The 24,244-nt window shown below is 41.0% G+C and overlaps 3 protein-coding genes and 1 long non-coding RNA gene across 4 annotated transcripts; 2 read left to right on the forward strand and 2 right to left on the reverse strand.

The window, feature by feature from the left end:
• Positions 1-123: 123 nt before the first annotated feature.
• LOC308404320 (uncharacterized protein) lies at positions 124-4,971 on the reverse strand. The gene is made up of 5 exons (XM_080894343.1): positions 3,656-4,971; positions 1,794-2,190; positions 1,484-1,636; positions 1,114-1,197; positions 124-1,013 (listed from the first exon to the last, which is right to left on the reverse strand). The coding sequence occupies exons 2-5, from the start codon at positions 1,893-1,895 to the stop codon at positions 963-965; spliced, it is 390 nt and encodes a 129-aa protein (XP_080750469.1). The 5' UTR covers positions 1,896-2,190; positions 3,656-4,971; the 3' UTR covers positions 124-962.
• A 1,497-nt stretch (positions 4,972-6,468) lies between these two features.
• Positions 6,469-10,389, forward strand: LOC308404968. The gene is made up of 3 exons (XR_013973239.1): positions 6,469-7,530; positions 8,270-8,329; positions 9,026-10,389. It is a non-coding gene; the product is annotated as an uncharacterized lncRNA (long non-coding RNA).
• Positions 10,390-10,397: 8 nt separating this feature from the next.
• On the reverse strand, positions 10,398-15,427 carry LOC308403914 (uncharacterized protein; the record flags this gene model as incomplete). Its single annotated transcript, XM_080893708.1, has 2 exons — positions 10,398-10,690; positions 10,936-15,427. One exon carries the CDS (start codon positions 15,425-15,427, stop codon positions 11,285-11,287), a length of 4,143 nt encoding a protein of 1,380 aa, XP_080749834.1. The 3' UTR covers positions 10,398-10,690; positions 10,936-11,284.
• A 3,626-nt stretch (positions 15,428-19,053) lies between these two features.
• Positions 19,054-21,200, forward strand: LOC308403916 (uncharacterized protein; the record flags this gene model as incomplete). The annotated part of the gene is made up of 5 exons (XM_080893709.1): positions 19,054-19,107; positions 19,209-19,846; positions 19,976-20,285; positions 20,390-20,558; positions 21,074-21,200. Exons 2-5 carry the CDS (start codon positions 19,715-19,717, stop codon positions 21,198-21,200), a joined length of 738 nt encoding a protein of 245 aa, XP_080749835.1. The 5' UTR covers positions 19,054-19,107; positions 19,209-19,714.
• Between the last annotated feature and the right edge of the window lie 3,044 nt (positions 21,201-24,244).

The raw sequence follows: 24,244 nt of genomic DNA on the forward strand, positions 1-24,244 counted from the left end.
TTATTATTGACAAAAAAGGCAAAGACTGTGAGTGCTACTGAACAATTCACCTTTATTAAACTGTAACAGCAGTGAAAGCAGCAATTCTGCCATGAACAAGTCCAAAATCGCATCCATGTAAACTTGTTAACACATTTTTAAAGATAGCCTGCAGAAATAACTAAAAGAAAAAGTTAGTTTGAGAATATATTTGCAAATATTTCACAAAAAACTGACCTCAGCAGCAAATAAAAGAAAGTGCTTATAGATGATCCTGTCATCTCTTACATATAACATTTGTATTAATTACACAATTGAAAATGTAAACTAAATTAAGACTACCTGAAAAAAAAGCAACACGCTTTTATGAATAAACAGATTTACCCAAATATAACTTGTGTGTTATTTGACAACAGTTTCAGCTTCTGTACATGTATTTACCTGTATAAGATTTCAACTAAGTTGAGCCTTAAATGACATTGTTACATAACTAATACCAAACACCTACATGAATTTTAATCTTCATTTTAAACATGTAAGCAGGACATTAAGGTTGACTTAGAACATATTGCTAAAAATCGTCAGTAAAAATTTCTTACAACATGATACCAAAAGGAAAAATTATCCTGCATTGCAGTCACACGAGGGGAAAGCAATAAAAACATAAGCAGTATAACATTACTGAACACAAAATGAAAAACTGCAAAGAATTGCAGAAGTGCAGTCTTTGACTTCTCAATGAAACAGATGGTTTTTGAAAGCAAGAACTTTAGAGAGTTTAGCTCCATCCAGTTCCATGAAAACCTTCTGGAAAACGTCGAAGTTATAGCGAAGGTCAGCAGGGTAGGCAAGGTTTAATGCATACATGAGTCCAAATAGCATTATCACAGCAAATGCTACATTATCCAAAGTCTTCGCCACCCTGATGCCTGCAAGGACAACTCTTGTTCATCTGCTGAAGCTTGCTCTTTAAGAAGACAAATTCAAACAGTGGTGTCTTCAACAGTCTCACTGATGGCACGTTCTTCCATGCCCTGTAAAAAAGAAGCCATGTTAGTCATTTCCAAGTAAGTAATATGACACACTGTGGAAAGTCCAAAAAGAAAAAAAAAAAAAAAAAAGACAAGTACATACCACATACTCCTGGATAAGCATGCCAGGGTCTTCACCCATGTAGATACACACTCCCTTAACACACTCAGCATCAACATCTTCACACTGAAATGAAATGTATGTAATTAGCATCTTCATTCAGCTCTTGTCCTTCATTTAAGTTTTAATAGTGTACTTTACATGAATGTTTTTAAAGTAAAGGCACACAAATTAATAATAGGTTTACTGGCAATTAATAATAAGTTGACAAAGTGAAGGTTAAAAAAAACAAGCAGATGTAAAAATACAAAATGAGAGAATTTATCATGGGAAACATTTGAAATCTTCCACAATTATAAAATTTCATCCAAAGAGGATCGTGTTAAGTGAATGTTGAGGCTTTATCACTTACATTATCCATTTGTGCCACAATTCTTTTCAGTATTAGTCCAAGCTCTCCTCTTCTGTTGACCAACTTCACCAGGTTGTCCAAGTGGAGATCCAGCTGAGCCAGGAACTTTGTTTGAGGGGGGATAGTGGCAATTCTCTTAAACTCAGCGTTGATCTGAAAACATGAGCACAGAGAAATGAGCTTCAAAGGTTTAATACCTGGAAGAAGGCCGCAATCACTCATGCTGAAGAAATGGGCTGTCAAATAACAACTGTGCCTTAACCATTTTAGACTAATACCACAAGAACACCGTGTATGAGGCAAACCTTACCTCATGGAAATCAAATAGAGCAGGCCATCTTGCCATGAAAGCCTCCACCATTGGTGCATCACGAACAACTTCATGTCTTCTGTATGAAAAAGTCTTTTCCATCTTGAGTTTCACCAACTCTGTTACTCTTTTTTATGTCCATGTGGTGGGCTTTGACATGTCAATAGCTTTAAGAGTCCCCTTGTCTGCTACTTCTGAAACTGAGGTAAGGTTAAGAAACTCATTCCCAAACAAGGAATCCATAAACTGAAGTCTGAAACTGCCCTGAAGACAACACTGTCTCTTGACTTCAACGATGAGATCCTCAGTTGATTCAGGCGCTCCATTAGAGAGTGAGCCTTCGACAGGTTCCGTCAGCCAAAACAGTCTTTAGGACCATAGGACTCCCCATAGGACTCTGTAGGCAACAAAGAATTACATATCAGACATTCAGAAAGAATCCTTTCAGTTTAGTTTTCATAAAGCTATCCATACCCAATACTCAAAGTTATAAAGATCAGACATAAAAAAGAAGAATTTATCTAATGAAATACATGCGACTGAACCTATTACACTTATATGAACACCTTTTATTTCTATATGCCTTTTTAAAGTCACAATGTGGACTGATCCAATCTCATAGTCAACCAATGGATAAGTATCAAGGAGTTCACAGAGTGAAGCGAGAGTGAATATTCTTGTGGATACTGGGCGGAGCTCAAAAGCTCTGTCGTGCTCTCTGTACCAGCCACCAAGCTCTCTGACAATGTAGAATATGCTGTGGTACAATGCAGATATGGTTTTTCAGTATTCTGGCAATCCACCTGCTGCCCTTTGGGCCAGTACCATTCCATTTCTATAAGTTATACTCTTTATGTCACACACTGTGCAAGGTTGACCTCTAGAATGTCAGGGAATATGTACCTAATGACTTAAGCTATCTCCTCTTTAAGCAAATCCACTAGAAAGGCCGATACAGCTGAGCTCTCTAATTCAGACTTGCCAAGAGATGGGGAGTTTAGATGGTAAGCTATCATCATCTGATGTTTTGACTTCTGTAATCATAAAAGTAAAAATTCCACCATCACAAAAAACATTCATTTTAATTGAAAAAAGGTATTCCAGTCCAGAAGAGCATCAATGGTTTCTTTAAAGTACCAATCTTTGAGAAGCAGCTCACATATGTTCTACACAAACTAGAAAAAAAGAGGGGGGGGGGGGGGGGGGGGGGGGAAAGGGTCCTAATTTGTTTTGGGCCGATGTTGGAAAATTCACAATACATCACTTAATAAGACATAGTCTGTTGAACAAACGTATCTCCTTGTAGATATCTGCTGTATTATTTGGGCATGACCGATAGAATAGTCAAATAAGTGACACTTCACCTAAAACAATGACTAAATGGAAAAATGATTTGGCATTTATGGGCACAGGTTCTTAAACCTACGTCTAAGGTGTCAGGATCCTTATTATAACTTGAGTGCATGTCATCAGCAAGAATTAAGGTATGGCACTGTGGCCCTCCCAGCTTCTGAAACTCTGACGGTTACAGCCAGACTAATTAGCCAATGTAGCCATAGCTAGCACGAGTAACACAAACACTATTGCTCTCTCAGTGACGTTTTAACTTGCTAAGCCATCAAAAACGTCAGTGCTCTCTGTCACATGCATAAATTCCATATCTGACCGACAACAGCTGCTTTCTCCCGACTATGTGCAATTTGTTAATATTTTTTAGCTTTAGCCACAAAGCTAATACCAACTTTAGCTAGCACTGTAAAAACAACATGTAGATGCATTACAGATTACGTTTCATATAGCATGCACTACAACAATTCTGTGAAAACGTACCCAACTAAAACAAATGTATTTAAATTACTTACCTTCTCACTATGCCTGACTCAGTGCCAAAGGTTGCATGTGGCTGAACAGTCTTCCAGAATCTGGCGGTCAATTGCGCTCTCCTTAAATTATGTTGTTGTCTTATTGGATAAGGTCGGTCTTATTATCCAATCACATTTAGTTGTTGTCTATGAATATATTGCATCATTTCCAGTTGTGGTCAAACATGATTACAATGGTTTTAGTATTCTAATTTAGTCATTTTAAATCAATGCAAGAAAAATGAGTAGTCTCAGTATTGTTTATAATCGAGTAAATGGTACTTTATTTAATCATGTAAATAAGAGAAACATGAGAGGCTTGTGTAGCATTAACTAAATTCATTTGTGCAAATTCAAAAGCCTGCCAATTCCCATTTTTTCAGTGTAGAGCCAGAGCAGGGGAGAGGCGAGCTGGAACAAACCATTTTGCTGAAGCACCCCCAAAAATGGGCTAAAATCGCCCCTGCTAGTAACCATGATACTAACTGCGAGAAACGTTTCATACAGCATTGTTTGACAGAAATGAAGGCGAAAAAATGTTTTTTTGTTCATTCATTTTTTTCATGAGATCATTTTGATTTGTTAAGTATCTGAGGATGAGACCACAGGACTGTAAAAACATGATTGTTGGGCTTCATTTCTGTACTGAACAGTCATTTTAAGATTAGTTAGTAAATAACAATTAGCTTATGTTGTTCATGAGACTAAAGTCATCTCACGTTAGTAATGTAAATATAATAATATGGCCAATATTATATTTATTATTCGATTATTATGATTTGTTAAAGCAGTGAACTTGAACTCTGTGTTAAATACTGAGCTTCAGTAAAGATTCAAGTTGCATTTATTTGAATTTCATATCACCTTAAATCTTCACTCAAAGACAAGTATCTCTGACAGTGTATATATAGATGTATTATATATAAGAGACAAATATTGTTTGTTTAATATGTTGACATTATTACATTTGGCTCAATGCTTACATATATGTGTAAAAAGAAAATGTACGAGCTGTGATAACTGTTTCTGATAGAATGAAGAGTAGACTTCATTCTATTAAATATTCCTTTATTGGGTGAGAAAATCAGACCATGTCATAACTGCTTTAAGTCATACAGAATAGATATCAGAGCCTTAAACAGGCTGGCTTCTGCTAAGTGGGTCAAACTGGGCAGAAAGTATCCAAACATATAACATCCTTATAGAATATGATGTAACACTATACAGTGGGGCAAAAAAGTATTTAGTCAGCCACCGATTGTGCAGTGCAAGTTCCCCCACTTAAAATGATGACAGAGGTCAGTAATTTGCACCAGAGGTACACTTCAACTGTGAGAGACAGAATGTGAAAAAAAAATCCATGAATTCACATGGTAGGATTTGTAAAGAATTTATTCGTAAATCAGGGTGGAAAATAAGTATTTGGTCACCTCAAACAAGGAAAATCTCTGGCTCTCACAGACCTGTAACGTCTTTTGTAAGAAGCTTTTCTGTCCCCCACTCGTTACCTGTATGAATGGCACCTGTTTGAACTCATCATCTGTATAAAAGACACCTGTCCACAGCCTCAAACAGTCAGACTCCAAACTCCGCCATGGCCAAGACCAAAGAGCTTTCGAAGGACACCAGGAAAAGTATTGTAGACCTGCACCAGACTGGGAAGAGTGAATCTACAATAGGCAAGCAGCTTGGTGTGAAAAAATCAACTGTGGGAGCAATCATCAGAAAATGGAAGACATACAAGACCACTGATAATCTCCCTCGATCTGGGGCTCCACGCAAGATCTCATCCCGTGGGGTCAAAATGATCATGAGAACGGTGAGCAAAGATCCCAGAACCACACGGGGGGACCTGGTGAATGACCTGCAGAGAGCTGGGACCAAAGTAACAAAGGTCACCATCAGTAACACACTACAACGGCAGGGAATCAAATCCCGCAGTGCCAGACGTGTTCCGCTGCTGAAGCCAGTGCATGTCCAGGCCCGTCTGAAGTTTGCCAGAGAGCACATGGATGATACAGCAGAGGATTGGGAGAATGTCATGTGGTCAGATGAAACCAAAGTAGAACTTTTTGGTATAAACTCAACTCGTCGTGTTTGGAGGAAGAAGAATACTGAGTTGCATCCCAAGAACACCATACCTACTGTGAAGCATGGGGGTGGAAACATCATGCTATGGGGCTGTTTTTCTGCCAAGGGGACAGGACGACTGATCCGTGTTAAGGACAGAATGAATGGGGCCATGTATCGTGAGATTTTGAGCCAAAACCTCCTTCCATCAGTGAGAACTTTGAAGATGAAACGAGGCTGGGTCTTCCAACATGACAATGATCCAAAACACACCGCCCGGGCAACAAAGGAGTGGCTCCGTAAGAAGCATTTGAAAGTCCTGGAGTGGCCTAGCCAGTCTCCAGACCTCAACCCCATAGAAAATCTGTGGCGGGAGTTGAAAGTCCGTGTTGCTCGGCGACAGCCCCAAAACATCACTGCTCTCGAGAAGATCTGCATGGAGGAATGGGCCAAAATACCAGCTACTGTGTGTGCAAACCTGGTAAAGACCTATAGTAAACGTTTGACCTCTGTTATTGCCAACAAAGGTTATGTTACAAAGTATTGAGTTGTATTTTTGTTATTGACCAAATACTTATTTTCCACCCTGATTTACGAATAAATTCTTTACAAATCCTACCATGTGGATTCATGGATTTTTTTTTTCACATTCTGTCTCTCACAGTTGAAGTGTACCTCTGGTGCAAATTACTGACCTCTGTCATCATTTTAGGTGGGGAAACTTGCACAATCGGTGGCTGACTAAATACTTTTTTGCCCCACTGTAGATCAACTTACCTCAGAATATATACACTGTAAAAAAAAGGGCAGTGAAATTGACATAAAAACCATGTAAAACCCCTACAGAAATGTATAGTAAACCCCAAAACACAACTTTCCTGTTTCGATCACAGTGAATTATTGTAAACCTTTAAACAGAATGTTCCTGTTATATTTACAACATGAATGTGTGATTATAATCAAATTTATTGGTTAAAACTACAAATACTGTGAATAAAAACAGTGAAACACCGTAATACTCATAACCAAACAATCATGTTAATTTGACATGCAAATACTGTAAAAATCACAGTTTTAGTCAGTTTTTCTTAAAAACACATGACCTATATGTAAGTCACTTTACAACTGCATGGATGTACTGGGCCTACTTTTAACATGATTCATGAAATGATGCAAAGTCATGGATAGGACTAATAAAAATGTTTTCACAGAAGATGTCATTGTGAACCTGAGAGGTTGCCTCTCCATTTATAGGCTATATAAAAATATACAATTAAAATTGTTTACATCGTGTTTTTTTCTTAAATCATTCGGGCTATTTGCAGCCTATTGTAGGGTAACCAATAAGAAATTATTATTTAACGACTAAGTAATGCTTCTGTCATAATGCTTGTATTCTTTATGTTTCTTTTAATTGCAATGTGATACTTAGACTAGAATACTTTTTTGGGTTAGGTCAGCAATGTCTCATTATTACAGGCTAAACAAACTTACAGTGCCTCCCATAGGATCTCTATGGTGCCTCATCTCCACAGAGCTGTAAGCTACTTCAGGCCACTCACCGTTGCACTGAGCGCGCCTAATTTTGAATGTGCATCTGAAGCTCGTCTCTGATTGGATAATGACGTGAGGGCGGGAGGAGAAAAGCGCCTAGTTCACGACTATAGCTAACGAGCCAGCACGAGAGAGAAGACGGGAGAAGAAAACGTTGAACTTTCAGCAACTACGTTGTTAGGACAAATTACAAACATACGATTTCAAGTGTTTTTTGAGGATCTGTGTTTGTTCGTCAGAAAGTCTGCACGGTAAGTTCAATATCTTGGCGACGTTTTTTCGAGATAAAAGCACCAGTTGATATTTAGACCAATGCTCATAACCTAGCGCTAGCATGCTAGTTCAGCTGAAAAGCACAGGCAAACTTTTGAAATACTAAAAATGATCATCTGCGTCTTTTGTAAAAAGGTATTGGTCACATTATGAGGCTATGTACTACATTGCAGAGTGCATAAGAATGAGCCTTGTTGTATTTTTAAATGTGTTGGCGCCAATTGCAGCCAAACATTCACCACGTACTCTGCTTTCAAGGGGCATTTTTATCGTGTGCACAATGCACCTGCACTTCAAGCTACTCCTAAAGCTCTTGTTGCAGATTTAAAATGTGCGGTTTCATTATGTGCCCGCCATTTTCAAACAGTGAAAGAGCTAGTGTCTCACTTAAACGATCATATTGCAGAGGGCAGGTCTGTGTCATGTCCAGTAAGTGGTTGTAAGCATATGTTTACAAAAAAGTCATCATTTACTTCTCACATGTGTAGGAAGCATAAAGCTTGTTCCCCAGATGGTATTGATGACATGTACAAGGAATCTCGTCCTCAGCCCCCAAATGACAGTACAGAATATTCAGAAAACACACATGAAACCATGGCATCTGCTAGTTCAGCCAGTGATATGCCAGAGAAGGATAGTCATTCTTATCTCAGAAACATGTGTCTCTTTTACCTTAAACTGCAAGAACAGCTGCTAATTCCTGCCTCTACTATACAGAGTATTGCTGAGGAAATGCAGAATGTGCACGAATTGGGTCAAGCCTACACAATTAATAAGGTAAGTTGTTTACTAAAAAATGAAATGAACCTATCAGATGAAGCAGTCACTAAAATCTGTGACTGCATTAAAGAGTCACACCAGAAATCAAACATTCAAAAAAATGTTTAAATACACAGAACCCAAGAAAGTGCCATTGGGAATGGATGAAAACATGACAGAAAAATGTGCTTACTACATACCAGTTGGAGAAACCCTGAAGAGCTTTTTAGAGTCACAGTTATGGAGGAATACACAGTCACAACAGTTTGGGGGTCCTGATGTAGAAATTTTTAAGGATTTATATGATGGCAAAATTTTCAAATGTCACCAGTTCTTTAATGAAAACCCTGAAAGCCTCAAACTGATTTTGTACCAAGATTCATTTGAGGTAGTGAATCCCCTGGGTTCTGCTAAAAAAACGCACAAACTTCTTGCAGTCTATCTGTCATTAGCAAATTTACCCATTCATTTGCGTTCAAATACAGATAACATGTTTTTAGTCTTGTTGTGTGTTGAGAATGACTTCAAGCGCTTTGGAATAGCCAAAGTTTTCTCAGAGTTGTTGGCAGATCTGAAATCTTTGGAGACAGATGGAATAGATGTAGATGGAGAAACAGTAAAAGGGGGTCTTTACTGTATTGCTGGGGACAACTTGGGTTCTCATTGCATAGGAGGGTTTACAGAAAACTTCAGCTGCTCTCAATATTTTTGCAGGTACTGTGAAGTAACACGAAGTGAGTTTTATGCTGATCCGAATGCCTGTGGTCCTCCACGCACTCCAGAGACATATGACGCGGCTGTTGCTGATCTCCAGTCTGAAACTATCCAAGACGTCAGAGGAATAAAGGTAAACTCCATCTTCAATACCCTTCAGTCTTTTCACGTATCCCAGCCTGGTCTCCCACCTTGTCTAGGTCATGACCTCTTTGAAGGAGTTGCGTCATATGATCTAGCACTGTACCTGAAGAACATTATAAAAAATAAAAAATGGTTCACATACTCCCTTCTAAACAGACGCATTAAACAGTTTAAATATAAAGGATCCGAAGCACTTACAAAGCCATGTACTGTCAAACCTGACGGATCCAAATTATCAGGGCAAGCCGTTCAAAACTGGAACCTTTTGAGATTGCTGCCAGTTTTGATTGGTGACAAAGTACAAAACCATGAGGATGAAGTATGGCAGTTAGCTCTCCAGTTGAAAGACATTGTGGATCTTATTTGTGCTCAGAGCATTTCCTTGTCCCAGATAGCATTCGCTGACATTTTGATCCAAGAATATTTGGAGATGAGAGAGATGTTGTTTCCTGGAATTAAACTAAAACCCAAGCACCACTATTTGCGCCATTATTCAGCATTGTTGTTGCAATTTGGTCCATTGATGAGGTTATGGACGCTTAGGTTTGAATGTAAACACAGTTACTTCAAAAGATGTGCCAGACACTTGAAAAGCTTCAAAAATATTTGTCAAACTTTGTCAACACGTCATCAGATGTATCAGGCTTATCTTTTAGCAGGGCAAGAATGCCGTGAACTGCTGCAAGTCAAGGAGAGCTGTGCGTTTTATCCCAACCTCTACAGTGACACTATTCAGCATGCGGTCAGGGAGTTAGCTTTTTCAGAAAGCAATACCACAGTTACCACAGACATTCAGTACAAGGGCACTGCATATAAAAAGGGACAGTTTCTTGTGTACAGAAATGACGAGTGTATGGAGTTTGGTGAACTTCTACTCATCTTGATTCAAAATGACACATCTGTGTATGTTCTAATGGATATCCACAAAGGCATCTTCCTCTCAGAATACCATCTGTATTCTGTGACAAAGGACAGTCTTGGGTTACAGTGCATCAACATTAATGACCTGCCTGATTTCTATCCTTTGGTATCATACATTCTTCAAGAATACCGAGTCATTCCACTAAAGCATAGTATTGTGGCAAAATAATGTCCAACTAATAGCTCACTTCTCACTGTAAATAGTTTAACATTAATATAAGTGTCACCTGATCCCCACCCTGCTCCATCAAGTGTATGAACTGTATGTGATTTTCTATTTTGTTTGGATGTGGCATTTCTTCTTCAGTGCAAGTATGAGTGACTCAGAGCGAACCTTCCTAGATGTCGCCATCACGGAAGTCCTACCAGAACTTCAAGCTGTGAACAAAAACATCCTGGAGGAGCACTTGCAGTCCATTGGAGTTGAGACAAGTGATGATCTACGCTTCGTAACGGAGGCAGATTTGATGACAGTGTAGTGTTCTGTTGCAGAGTGTAGCAACTCCGATCAAACACCAAGCTAAACCTCTGTCAATGAATACACGAGTCCGAGTAGAGTTGACTTTTTACTCAGAATCTTCATTTGACAAGTGGTGAAAACTGTAGTTGAAAGGAAATACAGAATAGAAAAAATGATCGTTTACATAAATATTGCATCACGAAATAACTCAAAATGTGACCTTACACCTTCGTGTTAGCTTTAGCAACAGTAATGATCATCATCAAAACTGCCTTTTTTAACATGTACAAATCAACCTCCATGAATCACAAATAAAATATAATTTTTCACAAATACCACTATTTATGCCTTTTTAACACCTTCATCGTGAAATATATACACTTACGGCGTTGCCTGAACAATGTTCCCAAGTGGATGGCTGTGGATAAGCCTCAGAGCAAGACCACATGTCACTCTCCCTCTTAGAGAACCAGGAAGAGGAATTAAACAGGAAATCAAGCAATACAGGTAACCCACCAGGAAGTGAGGTTATTAGCAAGTTCACCTTCAAAATTAAAGCTTCTTAACATTTTTAACTCTTTTTACTGTTCTTTCTAACTTAAATACATACAAAAGAATTACTTTAAGCAAACATTAAAGATAAATGAAATAAATGCCTTTGAGGCATCACACTCCCCGCCTGGCCTGTGTGAGGCCACTATGAACTTGAATGAGTCCAAACAACAGTCCTTAAATCAGTCCTTAGGCAGAAGAACTACTTCTGCAACTGGCCTAAGGAAGGTTCTTGTGTCACCTTGGTCGGTCGTTTTTACTTCAACCTTTCTCACATGTCCATCCTTCCCAGGAAAGGTTGCTGTGACTATGGCCATGGGCCAGTAGTTGCGGATGGTCTGCTTGTCCCTGAGGAGGACCAGATCCCCAACTTGAAGGTTTCTGCGTGTCACTGTCCATTTTTGTCTTTGTTGTAAGGATGGTAAGTATTCTTTGCTCCAACGGGCCCAAAACTGGTTTGCGAGCGCTTGAACTTGCCTCCATTGTTTTGTGAAGAGGTCCTTGTCTGTGAAATCTCCTGGAGGAGGTGGAACTCCTGATTTCTGTGTGAGGAGCATGGCTGGTGAAAGAATGAAAGGTTGGTTTGGGTCTGTAGACACAGGTAGGAGTGGACGTGCATTGATGATAGCTGTAATTTCTGCCATTAGTGTTGACAGCACTTCATGGGTCAGGTGACTCTTTTGCTGCAAGAGCATTGAATCAAGGATTCTCCTGGCAACACCAATCATCCGTTCCCATGAGCCTCCCATGTGGGAAGCATGTGGAGGTCTGAAGTTCCAGCTACATCCTTGCTTGCTGAGGTACCCCTGTACAGTATTATCCATCTCCAACTCCTTGCTAGCTCCAATGAAGTTGGTCCCACAATCAGACTGAAGTTCTTTTGCAGGGCCTCTGAGAGCGAAGAACCGCCTGAGAGCATTTATACAGCTAGATGCGTCCATAGACTCAATCAGCTCAATGTGGACGGCCCTTGAACTCAAACAACTAAACATCATGGCCCACCGTTTGCTCTCTGCCTGTCCTCCTCTGGTGCGTCTGGTTACAACAGACCAAGGTCCAAAGACGTCAAGCCCCACGTATGTGAAGGGAGGGCAAACTTTGAGACGTTCCGGCGGTAAGTCGGCCATACGTTGTTCTTCCGGTCTCCCACGCAGCTTCCGGCAGATTACGCATTTGTGTAGGACTGAATTGATTAGTCGCTTCCCACCCAAAATCCACAGTCCAGCTGCCCTTATAGCACCTTCTGTGAGATGTCGACCCTGATGTCTCACCTGCTCATGGTGATGTCGTACGAGCAGTAAGGAAACGTAGCTGTCCTTGGGTAGGATTACTGGGTTCTTTTCTTCACACGTTAGTTGAGAATGTTTCAGTCTGCCTCCAACGCAGATAAGACTACTCTCCAAAGTTGGACTGAGTTTATGCAACGGGCTGTTTGTGGGCACCACTTTGTTTGCTTGGAGGGCTGACAGTTCCTTGGCAAAGGCTGGCATTTGTTCTGCTTGCAGAATGACATGTTTTGCTTGAGCTATTTCATCCACAGTACGAGGTAAGCAACATGTGTGCCATCCCGTACACCTGCTGTTTTGGTTTGAATGTTTGTGAGATCTTGCCACATGCATAAGGAAAGCCACTGCTCGCAGTAGAGAGGTAAAGGTGGAGAAACGGCGAAAGCGATCAGGGGTAAGTACAGGTTCCTTCAGATGAGTAGTGTAGGTGCGTACCTGTGGTCGAATCTCTGAGTCATTTCCCGGGTCGATGAGCTCAAACGTCTCACTGGTTTGTGTTGTTTCTGCAGATAACTGATGCAGGAATGAAGGTCCGGTGAACCAAGAACTCTGGGTCAGATGGGATGCAGGCAGAGATCTGGATGCATGGTCCGCAGGGTTTTCTTCCGTGCACACATAATGCCATTGTTCTGGTCTGGTAGATTGTCGGATACGTTGGACTCTGTTATGGACATATGTGTAGAAGCGTTTTGTCGTATTACAAATGTACCCGAGTACCACCTTACTGTCCGTGTAGAATCTGACAGCATCCAATTTCAGATCCAGCTCCTCCCGGATGAGATCCGCCATTTCTACTGCAAGGACAGCAGCGCAGAGTTCGAGCCTCGGGATTGTTGGTTCAGACTGGGGTGCTAATTTGGCTTTGCCCATAACAAATCCTACTTCCACTTTTCCATCCTCCTGGATGGCTCTCAAGTAAGCGATAGCCCCAATGGCCATAGTTGAGGCGTCTGAGAATACAAACAACTCTGTGCGCACAGCTTTGGTGAGCGAGGTTGATGTGTATGCACATGGCACATGAAGCTCCTTTAGGACTTGAAGAGAATCTCTCCAGGTTTCCCATTTCTTCAGCTTGTCTTCTGGGAGAGGTGCATCCCAGTCAGTCAGTTCCGAACTAAGTTCCCTAAGAAGAGCTCGTCCCTGGATTGTGACGGGTGCCAGCATACCCATTGGATCAAAAACACTATTGACGGTAGAGAGGACTCCACGTCGGGTGAAAGGTTTGATAATAGTTGATGCAGAGAATGTGAATGTGTCTTTTCTGATCTCCCAAAGCAAACCCAGGCTGCGCTGCATGGGTGCTGTCTCTCCGCTCAAATCCAGATCCTTGATGAGCGGGACACAATCTTCTGGCGGGAAAGCTCCAGTGACTGCCGGACTGTTCGACACAAACTTGTGCAAGCGGAGGTTTGATTCAGCAAGTGAAGCCTGAGTCCGTTGGAGAAGGTTGATTGCTTCTGCTTCAGATGGGAGAGACACCAAGCCATCATCCACGTAAAAGTGCCTTTCCACAAATTTCACTGTGTCGGCACCGTACTTCTGGGCACCTTCAGCAATGGCTCTTTGCAGACCATAGATGGCCACAGCCGGAGATGGTGAGTTGCCAAAGACATGAACCCTCATGCGATAGTCGATAACTGCCTTGGTGAGGTCGTTGTCCTCATACCACAAAAACCGGAGGAAGTTGCGGTGCCTTTCATGGACCAAAAAGCAGTGAAACATTTGTTGGATGTCGGCGAGGATAGCTACTCTCTCCCTTCGAAAGCGTAGAAGGACACCCAAGAGAGAATTGTTGAGGTCGGGACCAGTCAGAAGCACGTCATTGAGGGAGACCCCGCAGTACTGAGCGCTGGAATCAAAAACCACCCTGATTTGGTTGGGCTTTTGTGGGTGGTATACCCCGAATGATGGAAGAAACCAGCACTCTTCATCTTCCCTCAAGGGTGCTGCCATCTCTGCGTGACCGTTGGCAATGATCTTCTCCATGAATGCCACATATTGCTTCTGCATCTCGGGTTTCTTCCTGAATTGGCGTTGCAAGGATTCAAACCTCTTAACCGCATGCGTTTTATTATTTGGCAAACGTTGCCGTGGTTCCTTGAACGGCAATGGAGCAACCCAACTACCAGTGTCATCTCTGTGGACATTTGTATCCATGATCTCTAGGAAGAGGATGTCTTCTATTGATGGGGCAGGTTTGTTATCATGTTCAGATTGGTTAAACACTGTGCGTCCTAGCATCCTCTCTGGCATTTTGTTAGACTTGTTGAAGCTTGGCTGTGTTTCTTTGACCTGCATGAAACTTGCACAGGGCTGAAATATGGAATGGCGACCGCTGTCTAGCACATGGGTCTTGAATGTGTCAACTGTTGGCTTATGCACATTACCTAGGCACACCTCCCCTATCACCACCCAGCCTAGATCGAGACGTTGTGCAAAGGGAGCGTTGTGTGGCCCGTTAACTTGCTGCCTGACCTTGTGTGCTCTAAGCACGTCTCTCCCGAGCAGCAGGAGTATCTCTGCTTCTGGGTCTAGATCAGGGATGTGTTTGGCTATATGGTGGAGATGAGGATGATGCAAAACTGCACCTGGTGTTGGGATTTCAGCTCGATTGTTAGGGATTTCAGGGCACTCAAGGAGTGGTGGAAGAGGTATGAGAACGTTGCCGTTCAACGACTCTATCTGGAATCCTTCTGCCTTCCTGCCATACGTTTCGATGACGCCGGAGCATGTTCTGAGATGGTATAAGAGTGGTTTGTTCTCCACACCAAACAGCTCAAAGAACTCTGGCCTGGCTAATGAGCGATTGCTCTGGTCGTCCAGAATTACATAAGCTTTAATGGCTTTGTGTTTTGAATGTTTGGGGTAGACCTTTGCAAGGCAGATCTTAGAGCAAGAACGACCCCACTGGCCGGGGCCACAAACCTCTGTGCAGCTGGTTCTAACATCAGTTACATTAGAGTCATCTTCTCCCTCCCCGCCGTTCTCTTGTGGTGGTGGAGGAGCCTTGGTGAGTTGAGGTTGTGGGCCAGGGTGCATAGCTGCATCATGATAGATGCTTTCACACTCTAAGCATTTCACGGAAGATTTGCAGTCTTTGGCAACATGTGAAGTTGAAGAACAACACTTGAAGCATATTCCTTTCTGTTTTAGAAAGGCCTTCCTGTCATCGATGGACTTGTTTCTGAATGTCCTGCATTTTTTAAGTGGGTGAGGTTTATTGTGCAATGGGCAGTTCTTGTTAGGGTCGTTGTTGATTGTAGAGACATCTGTTTTGTGAACTGCGATAGACTTGTTGGTGTTAAAGCTCTTCATAGGTAATCTTTCTGGTTTTGTGGGGTTTGCGCCGTTGCTTTGATGAATAAAGCTGGGGTCATTTCGCTTCTTTACCTCATGACAGACAAAGTTACAAAAGTAACTAAAGGGAGGGAAGCAGCCGTTATTCTCTTCTTTGTACCACAACCCAGATGACACCCACTTCTCCTGGAGCCCATATGGGAGCTTGTCTACTATGGGTCCAATACCTCTGGATAGGGCTGCTCAATTAATCGAATTTTAATCACGATTACGATCTGGGCTTTCAACGATCATTAAAAATGACTGAGCCGATTATTAGCCCCTCCCTCATTTATCCGCGACACCTTAAAGGCCGGTTCGTGAAAATATTGTCGGGCATAAACCGGTCCGTGGCGCAAAAAAGGTTGGGGACCGCTGATTAAGAGGACCTGAGGGAAGCTCGGAAAGCTAAGAAGTTATTTGGAGAGGAGAGTGACTGCTGTTGGTTGAAAAGAGAGGTTAAAAAAAACTTCAGTGGTGTTGCACACTATTTTATATTATTTTTTAAAGTCATTGTTAACCCTTTAAAGCCGGTCAGAGCAGCACGCTCCGTTTTGTGTAACTATTTTTTAAATCCCTGTAGAATCTGAGCCGTGTAAGCTAGCGCAATAATTTGTTTTGCATATGAAACCGGAGGAGTTGTACTTACATCTGATGCCATCAGCTTGTCCTCGGTCACAGTTTCCTTCCACATAAAGCTTTGCAAAAATTGCATAAAAAGCTCTTGCAGGAACAAAAACATAATATTCCAGAAACAGGCTTTGCCGATCTGATCAGCTGTTCGTAACTCTTCCCACAGTAAAACAGACGTCAGCGCAAACAATCGCATGTCGGCCATTTCCTGGTTGAAACCGGAAGTGACGTCATTTTCGCGGAAATTGTAGTTTTTTACTTGTAGGCCTTAAAAACCTATACTGGTCATGTTTGACTTTTCTGAATAGTTTCTGGGATGCTTAGAACTCAAATTGCACTGCTGGAAATAGTTTATTTTGATGCACCTGCTGCTTTCTTTGCAAATTTGCATCATAGGATTGTTTTTTCGTTTTTCCTGCAGTATATAAAAATTGGTGTATCTCCAAAATAAAACTATGAAGACACTCAAAATAAGTTTCCTGTTATTGTAAACTATTTTTTGCAACTTTTTTGTATTTAAAGCTTTGAGGGATAAACCTCTTAAATTTCTCCAAGTAGAAATATATGTAAAAAATACAAAAAACGATTTTCAATTTTTTTGTAGTTTATTGCACTTTTTTGCAATTAATGTAGTTACTATGGACTTAATGCATACATATTATTAAAATATGGGCTATAACAGTTGTATAGCAACTTGAAATGCTCCCACAAATGGCACTACAACATGTAAAAAAATAATATAAGCTCTGGCGGACTTGGTTCTATAGTAGGTCTTAAAGGGTTAAATAAATATCATCAAATAATCGAGATCTCAATTTCAGTGAAAATAATCGTGATTATCATTTTTGCCATAATCGAGCAGCCCTACCTCTGGAGGTGTCTAGATATGACAGCCCAGTGAGGTATCCATCCTCCTTGGCGCCTTGTATCTCCATAAGCAAATCCCCAAGTTCACGTAATCTGATGTGATCTTTGGCTGCAATTTTTGGAAAACTGTCAAGTCTCTGAAACAGTGACTGCTCGATCATCTCAGGGGCACCATAGCAGTCATTCAGCCTCTCCCATGCCTTGCGCAGAGCCAAACCTGCATTATTCACATGCACTGAGCGTATGCATCTTATTTGCTGTCCAGACTCTTTTCCTAACCATTTGGTCATGAGGTCTAATTCTTGTGTTTCTGTAAGTTGAACCTCAGCCACAGCATTAGTGAATGAGGACCGCCATGCACGGAAATTCTCTGGCTTATCATCAAATTGGTACAGTCCTGACGTAACGAGATCACGTCGCGCCAAATATTGTGCCAGAGGGTCTGGTGGTTGTGACACGCTCACTGGACGCATATGCCGGGGTGTTTGTGATTGAGCACCTATATACGTGCGAGGGTTTGTTCTTTCGACGTCGGTCTTCAATTCAGCTCTGGTCAGTTTAGACAGGTTTGTTGTGGGTGGATACGTCCCATTATCCACTTCAGGCTTGGGCTTGCTATTGCTATGTTGGAATTCCGCTAAGCTTACAGGTGGATGCCATGTCCTGAAACTGTCTTCTGATTCTGCACGGTCTACAGATTTAACAGGTGGGACAGATACTGGTGCAAAGGTAGACTGATTCTGATCATTTTGAGAGCAAACATATTCACTAGTACGTTGCAATCTAAGCCTGTCTTCTGACTCAGATTTCACATTTTCTACATTTCCATGCATTTCTGCTACATCTTCTAACACCTGTGCTTCAGCGATGGCTGCGTCTGCTTCACGATTTAATGTTAGCACTTCCAGCTCTGTATCAATTCTAGCGGCTTCCAACTGATTTTGAGCTTCTCTAGTTTTCCTTTCTGCTTCTCTAGCAGCCTTTTCCAATTTTAATTTAGCCTCCTGGCTAGCATATGATGCTCGTACCTTAGCAGCTTCTGCTTTAGCTCTGGCGCGAGCCGCACTTACAGATGATGCTGATGTCACGTTGCTCCTGGAATTTGATACCGATGACTTGTTGCTTGCTGCCATCACAAACACGTAGGACCATCGAGTGCCGCCTTTTCACTGTAGTGTTCTGTTGCAGAGTGTAGCAACTCCGATCAAACACCAAGCTAAACCTCTGTCAATGAATACACGAGTCCGAGTAGAGTTGACTTTTTACTCAGAATCTTCATTTGACAAGCGGTGAAAACTGTAGTTGAAAGGAAATACAGAATAGAAAAAATGATCGTTTACATAAATATTGCATCACGAAATAACTCAAAATGTGACCTTACACCTTCGTGTTAGCTTTAGCAACAGTAATGATCATCATCAAAACTGCCTTTTTTAACATGTACAAATCAACCTCCATGAATCACAAATAAAATATAATTTTTCACAAATACCACTATTTATGCCTTTTTAACACCTTCATCGTGAAATATATACACTTACGGCGTTGCCTGAACAATGTTCCCAAGTGGATGGCTGTGGATAAGCCTCAGAGCAAGACCACATGTCACTCTCCCTCTTAGAGAACCAGGAAGAGGAATTAAACAGGAAATCAAGCAATACAGGTAACCCACCAGGAAGTGAGGTTATTAGCAAGTTCACCTTCAAAATTAAAGCTTCTTAACATTTTTAACTCTTTTTACTGTTCTTTCTAACTTAAATACATACAAAAGAATTACTTTAAGCAAACATTAAAGATAAATGAAATAAATGCCTTTGAGGCATCACAGACAGCATTAAGACCTGTACAAGCAAGAAAGCTTCTTTCTGCTTGGAAACAGAAATGTAAGTAAAAACAACAAACAACTATTCAAACTCAAAAGCAGAGATGGTCATGAACAGACATACAGTGTGAATCATAATTGTATTTGTTTTGTAATTTAAAGACCAAACTCCAGAGAACAGCTCGCTATCATCTGTGGAAGCCTCATCAACCCAGTCGCTGTCATTGCTCTCACTTTCACCCCAAAGTCTATCGTCGACCTCCTCCAGCAGCCCAGGATGTGACACACAATGGGATGACAACTTTGAAATTCCATGGAGTAAACTTCCTGCAGAAGTGATGCATTTTCTTGAGAGGGGGAAAAGGCCTCGCCCAAAACTGAGGAGGCAAATGGTCCGGATTGTTGTGACTGAGATGATGGAAAAATGCCCACATGTAGGTAGAAAACATTCAATTGACGTTGCAAGAAAAATGGTGGCAAAATATCCCAATTCTCTGCAAGATTTAATAGAGGGTGAGATTGTTGGCGCAGGCTACCTTTCACTTGTCAAAAATTTGCAGAACTGAATTGAAAATGTAAGGCGCACTTCAACACCCAAAATAAGAAAAAGAAAACATCAGACTGACTCAGACCACACAGACGAGATCCCTTTAGAAGAAAGAGCAGCCATGCAGGATACATACGGGTGCATTAAATGGAATGTAGAATTTCTGCCTCTTGAAGAAACTCCAGAGAGCCAACAGCAAAAGATGGAAAAACTCAAGGTGATGTTCCAGCAAGCTGACACCAATCCAGAAGAGGTAAAAAGTCTAATGAAGTCCACTTACTACACACAACGTCAACATGTCAATCAGGGGAAAAGTATCAAATGCCTTAGGGAGGAGTGGCCGTTTTGGTTTGATGAACTTGGCATGTCTGTCCACTTCAAGGAACTTACTGGGATTGACCTCAAAGAGACATTCACACGTAATTTGGATTTGAAGGGGAAAAGGCTACTGGACTACTTGACCACAGTTGCTGTCAGCAAAAGCAAGGTGTTCCTTCAGACTTATGCAAGGCTTCAGAGGATGCGGGGACCGCAGAGTGGCTGCTCAGATGATGTGAAAGAGATGGTCCTGCTTCTGCTCAGCTACTTTGAAGAGAAGGAGGAGTCCATGCTTCTCTGTGTTGAAGATACATGTCTGGCAGATGAGGTACAACTGGAGCAAGTGCCTCTGACACCCACTATTATCGTGTGTGGTAAGTCTGTTTCATAGCTCTCTCTCTTGTTAAGTGCACTTTTTATAGAATGTCATGTGACTGCCGTGTTTATTGATATAACCTGTTAAATAATTTGTTCACAGGACAGTCCTGCTATTCCTCAAGAAGATACATGCTGAGTATTGATCGGAACCTCGTCAGCACAAACATATCCTCCTTCATTTCTGCACTGTGCCTCATGTTCGGGAGCTACTACAATTTCAACATCCATTATCCATCTGAGCTGGCTTCCACTTTAGAGTTTCTTCAGAGGTGAACAAATATGGCTTTGTTATTTCTCATAACTGAGACTCTGGGATCTGGAGTCTGGCTTTGATGTGGTTCGAGTCCAGGTCTGGCTCTGAGTCTCGGTCGGCTTTGGAGCCGGTTTCAGTTGTTTTTTCTGTTTTTTGTTGTTGTTGTTTTTTTTTGTTTGGTTTTTTAAAATATATTAACAGTCTGAATCCGGGTCCAAGCCTGGCCGAGACTCAGGGCTAGACCAAGCGTCAACTGACGTCTGACTACCTATAACCTTTGCTTTGGATTTTAACAATGCTAAAGTGTGACATATCACTGCATAAGACACTCGTGAAGGGTGCCAATACTTTTGACCATGCATTGTTCACTTCCCCACAGCATTTTGGTTATACTTTGTCTTGAACGTGGTCATGGCCATGACTGTGTGTATATATATGTATATACTTAATTTTTACTTACTTTGTACGTGTATTTTAACTGATCAATTATAAAAATGCTTAATAAACTTTTATATGATTGTTATTCTACAGGTGTTTCTTCTCCATAAACCCAGAAAAAGGAACCAAAGTAGAGAACAAAAACTCAAAGCGTCGTCTCAGTGTGAACCCTCGAGTCCTCACCCTGATTCAGGATCTTGCCGACCACAAGTGGCGCTAAGCCTAAATCTTGACTCTCTGTGGACTGTTAGTTTTACTTAGTTAATTTTGTTCCACAATGTGTACTGGAACCTTTTACTGGTCGAATGCATGAAGCCAATTCATGAAGATGTTCTTTCTTTGTAGGAATGTTCTTTATTTACATAAGAAAAGAAAAAAAACAACATGCTGCTACTGCAGTGTTTCTAGACCACATGTGTAGGTTTGTTTCACCACGTGGTTTTGCTGATGTTTTCTGACCAGGGCCATGGTTGTGGTGACAGCAGGGTGCGTGTCGCGTTGCACGGTGATTATGATCATTTTTGGCACAATATGTGTTTTTTGTTTTAAAGTCTTAACAGGTTATTTAACTTTTTCTGGTGGAGGGTCTAACAAATGCTTGTTTCATGAACATGGTTCTTGCTTTGCAGGAATGTTCCACAGCTTTTATAGCCTATATTTTGATTGAATTGTGTAGTTGCTGTGTGCCTTGCATATTGTGTTAGTTGGAAAAATGGATCCATTTGCTGTCATTTTGCTAATGTGGCTGCAAAATAAATTTCCCAAAAGTGATATTTTCCTCTCTTGTGTTTTCTCAAGATGTATTTTTGCATGTTTGGGTGTAGGCGTAGCAGTAAGAAATTTGCTGGGTTATGGTTAAAATTTTACATTAAAACATATAATATTCAGCATAGATTTTATGTATAATTTACAGAGCAGCTCCATTTAATATGCACTGTTTCACCGTAGTTCTACCATTTTAAATTAGTTCTTTGTACGATATTTCCCTGTTAATTTTGCAGTTTATGGATCCACAAAAAGCATTTATTACTTGTAAAAGATACAGGAAATAGTGTATTTATATATCACATCTATGTGTGAAATTAACTTCTTTTTCCTGTAGATTTAACAGTTTTAATCTGAGATTCATTCACTGTAAATCAATTTACAAGTTGCATCTGTAAAGCGTTTTTACAGGAAGTCCCTGGTAACCCCAGCTGCCAGGGTTTTCCTGTAAAAACAGCACTTTTTTTTTTTTTTACAGTGTAAAGCATATAAACAATTACAGCAATATGATGCAACAAACACAGCAGTACTACTAATCCAAAATACTCAAAGCTTCATAGAACTGAAACAAACATTTATTTTTAGGTCCATTCTGCTGCTGATACTTTAGGTTTCTGAACATTAAACTGGTTGCTGCCTTTCATAGTGTTCAACTTGAAGGCCCTGAGTACTTTCTCCCACACTGAAAACACTGGAATGATAAAATTATTTGAACATTACCTAATAAGACTGATTCAGGACAAGCAATTAGTTATTTTAAACTTTCCTAGCAGTCCTTCACAAACAGGGAACAGTCTGTCTATTCTCTCCATCTGTCACCTGCTGCTGGCTCTTCCTCCTCCTCTTCCTCACACACTGCTGAGTTTGTCCTGGTGGATCATCAGGGGTGCAAAGCCTCACAGATGATGTGCAGCAGTGGGTCCTTCAGTCTGTCCTCACTCTGGACACTTGCAGTTGTCACACATGGAAATCAAATGTGTGATAAGCTGCAGGATTCAAACACAAGTGTAACTTATAAATACATGTTCATACTTTTATTCCACAATCAGAGAGAAAGAAAAAGAGAGAGAGTGCAGGACAGACAGATAGGTGACAGTCTCAGGTGTATACACTGCTACAAAACAGCACAAGAGAAGGAGGATTTAGTGTTTGTGTTATTACGAGTGCTAAACAAGAAGAGTTCCCAGATGGTACAGTGGACACATGTGTTTAAAGCATCTTTCTTTCAGCTTAACGAGTGAACCGTCAGCTCGTTCAAACACACGTTAAAGTCCGTTTGGCTCGACACCACCAAACAGAGGCAGCAATATAACATAGCTGACATTAACAGTGCAGGGAATCCTGCTTGTGAATTAGCCATAAAATCATCACATTCTCTGTAAGATTAAGGTCAACTATTTAACGGCATATATTTTAAAGGCTTTAAAACCAAGCTGACGCTGAAAGTACAAACATCACTAATGTCACATAACTTTGCCGATATGTGGCCAATGTTTTAATAATGTTATGTTTTAATGTTCTTCATTATTAAACATTCGCACATAAATAAGTGACATAATATTCAGCACTTACTTTTGAAAGTTTACTCTTTAGCCACCCCGCTTCAGGCATCCGCCGTTTTTTTCCGAACAAAATATCCACACCCACCGCCACGCTATGAATTGTGGGATATATGGGACCACGAAGTCTACATTGGACCACACTTCAAATTTGGGGAAATGAACTGCACATTTGTCAACCGCATTTGGAGTACACTTCGAATTGGGACACCCTTCCTCACGTCGCTGTGACGTAATCGGTCTCCAAATGCGCACTACGAAGCGTGCGGTCGCTGGATTGGGACACAGCCCTGAAGTCCTCCAGAAACCTGGTAATGAACATTTGATTCAGGTGTGATGACCCAGGGAGGAAACCTGCAGGACACTGGCAGTTGAGGCCTAGAGTTTCTCACCCCTGATCTAAACTAACAGCTGGGAAACAAAGTCATTAACATCTATCAGTATTGAAAGACAGAACCTTCTCAGGAGTTAAAGGATTACCAAAATGATTCCATTATTGTGTCAACAACTGATCCATGACGTGTCAAACGAAACCAGAACAACATGTGAAGAACTGTAGCCTCAGCTAAGGTCAGTGTTCATATTTCAACAGTATAAAGAGACTGGGCAAAAATGGCATCCATAGGAGAGTTTCAAGGTGAAAACCACTGCTGACTAAAAAGAACACAAAAGCTCATCTCATTCTTTTCAAAACATCATCATGTTGATCCAAGACATCGGGGGATCAACATGTTCTGTGCACTGACGGGACAAGTAGACCAGAGCATCAAGTTCACTCCCTGAAGCACCAGAAAGTTCACCTCTGAATGACTCAAAAAAAAAAAAAGAAAAAAAAAAAAAAGAAAGAGTGACCTAATCAAAAGTGGGGACTGATTGAGTTGTTTTGACATGTTTTAAACATGACATTAGTGCTTTAAAATTCTCCAGTGTTGTTGAATTT

Source organism: Rhamphochromis sp. 'chilingali' (genome assembly GCF_963969265.1).
Source record: "Rhamphochromis sp. 'chilingali' genome assembly, chromosome: 10".
NCBI classification, from domain to species: domain Eukaryota; kingdom Metazoa; phylum Chordata; class Actinopteri; order Cichliformes; family Cichlidae; genus Rhamphochromis; species Rhamphochromis sp. 'chilingali'.